This window comes from Ascaphus truei, chromosome 5 (assembly GCF_040206685.1).
Source record: "Ascaphus truei isolate aAscTru1 chromosome 5, aAscTru1.hap1, whole genome shotgun sequence".
Classification (NCBI taxonomy): domain Eukaryota; kingdom Metazoa; phylum Chordata; class Amphibia; order Anura; family Ascaphidae; genus Ascaphus; species Ascaphus truei.
In genome coordinates this window covers 128,458,454-128,464,266 of record NC_134487.1, presented here as the reverse complement: position 1 = coordinate 128,464,266, position 5,813 = coordinate 128,458,454, and the positions used below count along the sequence as shown (strand labels likewise).

At 43.8% G+C, this 5,813-nt stretch overlaps 1 protein-coding gene across 1 annotated transcript; it reads left to right on the top strand.

The window, feature by feature from the left end:
- The first annotated feature begins 1,310 nt into the window (after positions 1-1,310).
- EGR1 (early growth response 1) lies at positions 1,311-5,054 on the top strand. Its single transcript, XM_075600711.1, has 2 exons — positions 1,311-2,085; positions 2,723-5,054. The coding sequence occupies exons 1-2, from the start codon at positions 1,866-1,868 to the stop codon at positions 3,991-3,993; spliced, it is 1,491 nt and encodes a 496-aa protein (XP_075456826.1). The 5' UTR covers positions 1,311-1,865; the 3' UTR covers positions 3,994-5,054.
- Positions 5,055-5,813: the final 759 nt, after the last annotated feature.

The following is a 5,813-nucleotide window of genomic DNA, read 5'->3' as shown; positions in this document are numbered from 1 at the left end:
ATTCATCAGGTCACAATGGAGATGAAAGAAAACAACCGCACCAACGCGTTTCATCCCGTAGGGACTTTTTCACGGTGTGTACATAATCTTGCATTAATCTTCAATGACCCCAGGTTAATGACAAGTGATGCCTCAACAAATCTTTATAGGCGTTTACCTTTATTGAATTGCTTTGCAATGGCACACCATACAGTATATATTCCATGTATGCAACAGGACTTTTCTTAGGACTTTACACTTCTTGTATTTTCAGTTGCTTTTATTCGTCAATGTGATTAATGAGAACAGTCTCATTGACAGCAAATATATTATCAATATGTCTTAATAAAATAGTAATTATAAGTATACATAATCACTCAGATAAATGAAAAACAAACATACCACCAACTCTCTCTAAATATAGTGCATATATATATATGTATATATATATATATATATGTGCACATACATATTAAATATAACCTGCAACTGCATGGTACTATACCTGTTTATTTCCTGTACATATAAAATGCAGCCGAATTTTTTGTACCAATTCCTGCCAGTGGTTGAAGCTCTAAACCTTAACATATTTGGGAGATTGAGGAGTTCCCTAATAATGATCAGCTAGTTCTGGGCGATTTAACACTTCTATTGTGAGATAGATATACATGTATATTAGTGTATATATATATATATATATATGTCTATATTTGTGTGTTTGATTATATATATAGAGAGAGAGAGAGACACACACAGATTCTCTCTCTCTCTCTATATATATATACACACACACACACACACACACACACACACACATATGTACACACAAGCACAGTGTATTATTGTTCATTTGATCTTAGCGTATAGTAAATTGCATGTGTTACAGAGCCTCCTTAGGACGCATCACCTGCTTGGAAGCTCCTCAATGACACACTTGACGTAGCAAAAACAGTGTACTTATTTTCGTGTTGCAATTGTTGGAGGGTCTGCATTAAAGCACTGCTGGCAGCAGTGTGGGGGTTAATGGTGTGTGTATTGCTGGGATGCCCCTCTAGTTGCTGTGTCCCTGCGGGCGGCTGCTGCTGCTGCTGCTGCTGCTTCTATGCTCCAGCACCTCCTCATCAGCACTTTTTTTTTTCCATCTGAAACAGAAAGGGAGAGGGAGCTGAGCCGGAAAGTCCTTACATGGAGCAGGAAGGAACCCCGCCGGATCCGCGCCTTACATGGGCATCGCCTTACATGGCTTGTCCTGACGGGGTTTCCGGAAGGTGGCGGGGGAGGCGGGCAGAAGGTGGCGCCGGGATGCCCGAGCATTGAGCCGCGCTGCTCGGTAAGCGGGAGGCCCGGGCCGGTCCCGTCCCCCCCTCTCCCACCTCCCTGTGCCGGGTTCTATTTGGAACGCTCTCCCCGTGTCAGGTTTCCGCCCGCTCTCCTGGTTCTAAAGGTTTACGCGGAGTTCCATCGCCAGTCTTCCCCCTTTCCGAGCTGACGTCACGGGTCCTCCAGCCTCCTCCAAATAAGGGCTTCCTGCACTCCATATATGGCCATGTACGTCACGGAGAGTGGGCGGGGACAACCTGCTACAAATCCTTTATATAGGAGCGGTTCCCAGGGAGCCGCGAGAGATTCCAGCGGGCAAGACTGGGGCTGCCGTGCAGGGGAAGCGACTGCAGAACCGGCCACAACCCCAGCAGCAGCAGCCAGCACTTAGCTTCACAACAGCAACCACCACCACTCGTTATTATCACAACACACAGTGCACCCTGTTCACAGCCCTAAGTAGAGGGAGAGGCGAGCTGTCCTCCCTTCGTGTGTATGCGAGAGGGTAGTGCAGAGCGGGGGCAGCTCCAGCGGCACAGTCTCCTCTAGGGATCCCCGAGGACCTCATGTCAGCTGCCAAAGCCGAAATGCTCATCTCACCTCTGCAAATCTCTGACCCGTTCGGCTCTTTCCCCCACTCCCCCACCATGGATAACTACCCCAAACTGGAAGAGATCATGCTGCTCAACTCGGGGGGGTCCCAGTTCTTGGGCGCCTCAGTCCCAGATGGCAGCGGCTTCAACTCCCCGGGGGATGGAGCTGAGCACTTCGATCACCTGGCTGCAGGTAAGCATCGCAAGTGTGTGTGTGTGTGTGTGTGTGTGTGTGTGTGTGTGTGTTAAAAGGTTACTGAGCATTTCAACAATTGGGTCACCTGCTGTGAGTAGTGGCTAACGTTAAAACTTGGGATAAACTTTACATGCCCATCCTTGACCAATGACTTAATTTGCATGAAGAATGGTCCCTTCTAAAGTTTATTTTGTATTTGGATGAAAGGCATTGGTTTAGCCTCATAGCGATTGGACTCGTTTATTTCAATAACAAGGAAGAGTCTGAGATCGATGTGAGGCGATCAATTGGAGAAGAAACCAATGCTCTTGCATGACCAATAGGTTCTGCACATTGATTGAGAAATGAATGCTGAAAAGGGCATTTAAATTGTAGCTGCATGTAGCTCGGGAGTTCTCTGTTCTCAGATCATGCAGTGAACATGTTGCGTGTTTAAAAAATAAATTAAAAAATATTATATAAATATATATATCACACACAATGAGGCCCTCCATGAATATTAGTGTATTCCTGTGACATTTATTGTATACAGTAGTTTTTTTTTACATGCATGTGCTAATCTGTGTGGGTGGCAGGTTTATGCACTATTGACTAGAGTGGTTGATTTGTAACCAGTGCTCTTATTATGTTTTAGATGCCTTCTCTGAAATGTCATTGAGCTGCGAGAAATCAGCGATAGAGACCAGCTATGCCAACCAGACCAACAGACTGCCATCTCTGACATACACTGGCCGCTTCTCCTTGGAGCCTGCTCCCAACAGCAGTAACACCCTGTGGCCAGAGCCTCTCTTCAGCCTTGTCAGTGGACTGGTGGGGATGGCCAACCAACACAACTCTTCAACACCTTCATCTTCTCCATCCTCCTCATCATCCCAGAGCCCTCCTCTTAGCTGCTCTGTCCAGTCAAACGAAAGCAGCCCTATATACTCAGCGGCACCAACATTTCCTAATTCCAGCCCTGATATCTACCCTGACCATCCACCCCAGCCTTTCCAAAATGCTTCTAGTGGTTCAATTCAGTATCCACCACCGGCATATCCTGTTACAAAGACCGGTTTCCAGGTGTCAATGATTCCAGATTATCTGTTTTCACAGCAACAGGGAGATGGCAGCATGGTACCTCAAGACCAGAAACCTTTCCAGGGTATGGAGTCCAGAACCCATCAGCTTTCCCTCACACCCCTGTCCACCATCAAGGCCTTTGCTACCCAGACTGGCTCACAAGACCTCAAGACTATCAACAGCACTTATCAATCTCAGCTCATCAAGCCAAGCAGAATGAGGAAATACCCCAATCGCCCAAGCAAGACCCCTCCCCATGAGAGACCTTATGCTTGCCCAGTTGAGTCATGTGACAGGAGATTTTCCAGATCTGATGAGCTGACAAGACATATCCGGATCCACACTGGGCAGAAGCCCTTCCAGTGCCGCATATGCATGAGAAATTTCAGCAGAAGCGACCACCTAACAACTCACATCCGCACACACACAGGGGAGAAGCCATTTGCTTGTGACATTTGTGGTAGAAAGTTTGCAAGAAGTGATGAGAGGAAGAGACACACTAAAATTCACCTGAGGCAAAAGGACAAAAAATCAGATAAAGTAACGCCAGTCTCCGTTGCTTCTCCTGTCTCCTCCTACTCCCCATCAGCTACATCCTACTCCTCTCCAGTGCCAACATCCTACTCTTCCCCAGTGTCTTCATCCTACCCTTCTCCTGTTCACAGCTCCTTCCCATCTCCTTCAGTAGCAGTTACATACCCGTCAGTTACCTCCACATACCAGACCCAAGGTATGAGCAGCTTCTCATCTTCAATAGTCACCAACTCCTATACTTCACCTCTGTCCTCAGCACTTTCTGATATGTCAGTAACATATTCTCCAAGGACAATTGAGATCTGTTAAGACTTTGACATGACCGGTACAAGTAACAATGTATAGGCACAATCTGAAGACTTCCAAAGTCCAATGGTCTCAGCCTGGAAGTTCTTGATGACCAACTGACTTATACAGCAAGGCCATTCTAAACTTATGATGATAAGCTTCAAATGCCTAAGAAACTGCCATTTTAATTCCCCATTCTTTTCAAAAGACTTGATTTGCATGGATAATTGAAATAATTTTATCATGATCCTTTTAATGATCAACTTTTATTTGCATAAAGGGATTTTTACTATATACATAATGTATATTGTACACGTGCAAAGTTGTTTTTTTTTGTTTTTTTTTTGTTTCATTTTCTTTTGGTACTCTTGATGTGAATTTTCCCTTGCATATTCATATGGTATTATTTGAATTTAATAGGGACACATTTTGTAAATGGTATTTAGTGATCATGCTGCCATGAGTTTTAAACTTATTTGAAGAACAGCACTTATGTATTCAAGCATGTGTAAGAGTAATGTTACGTTTACTTTTTTTTTTTTTGTAAATATCATCAGATGGTAACTCTCTCACATGTCAAAAAAAAGTTTTGTTTTCTAGTTCCAGTAACTTGGTGCCTTTTTGTGAAGCCTTGCTGATGTCTTGACACGTGCATTTGCGTGAATTGATGCATTGCATCTAGCCTTAAGGTGAAAGGGATTTCTTCAAAGAATGTATAAAAGACCTTAAAAACAAAAACATAAAAAGGTACAGTCGGAGAGTGAGAGAGCGCGGAAGCACAGCTTCATTTCTGTAGAATGTAAGCAAAAACTCAAAAGTATATTTTTGTAATTGAAATGTAAATTTATAAATATATATTCAAGAGTTGGAATGTTGTAATTACCTACTGAGTAGGCATGGATTTTGTATGTTCTAAACATGCAGTTCATTATTTTGTGGTTTTTATTTTTACTTTGTATTTTGTGTTTGTTTAAACAAAGTGACTGTTTGGCTTCAAACACATTGAATGCGCTTTACTGCCAATGGGATATTTGGTGTACAACATATCCTTCAGAAAAAAATAAAATATATAAAATATTTTATTTCATTGGTGAATGTCTTTGTGTGTCTTAAATGTCTTCATTTCATGAAGGTACTGGGAGGGCACCTTCTATTAACCACTTCAGTGCCGGAGAGACACTCGGGTACCATAAGGGGTTCACCCAGAAGCTCAAGCAGGCGCTAGTTCAGAGAGTATGGCTGCTTATGCAGCTAGTACTGTTAGCTGTCCTCTGACCTCTAACCTGCACTATAAATTAATCTGGTCCTCTAATAAGGCTAGCCAACCCCAGACCTGGAAAACTGCATGTAGATGCCAAGCCTGTAATCTGAGGGCTTCCAGAGCAATCTCCAAGGTATATAACCAGTAGTACGTTTCTCCATATAACACACACGTCTATCTATTAAGACTGCTGAGCTTCATTTTTCATTTAATGATATGCCAGCTCCAGCACAGTGACATTGAGCCTCCTGTGCTGAAGCTGGGATATCCTGAAAACCTGACCTGTTGAGGAGGGGGGGTGGGGGGGTGGGCCTTGAGCACTCCTGCCATAGGATAAAGACCCCCATGATGCCACTGGATTGACATGCCCACAGTGTTACTATCTGGTGGGAGTTAGGCCTACATATTCATTACCGAAGGCATGTACAGTATCTAAGTAACACAGACTATTTCTGCAGCACTTTGCGGAACAGACATGGGAACATAAGGAACTACAGTATATAGTGCAATACAGGTATATGGTAGATACATGCACAAAATATAAGGCTGGGTTTATAGTAGACGCGCACGCGATGGAGTG

What these genes read in the sequence shown, in the direction of transcription:
- EGR1 (XM_075600711.1), top strand. Translation starts at nt 1,866, where the DNA reads ATGTCAGCTGCCAAAGCCGAAATGCTCATCTCACCTCTGCAAATCTCT. An exon ending in CTTCGATCACCTGGCTGCAG is followed by an intron (nt 2,086 to 2,722) that starts GTAAGCATCGCA and finishes ATTATGTTTTAG; the next exon opens with ATGCCTTCTCTGAAATGTCA.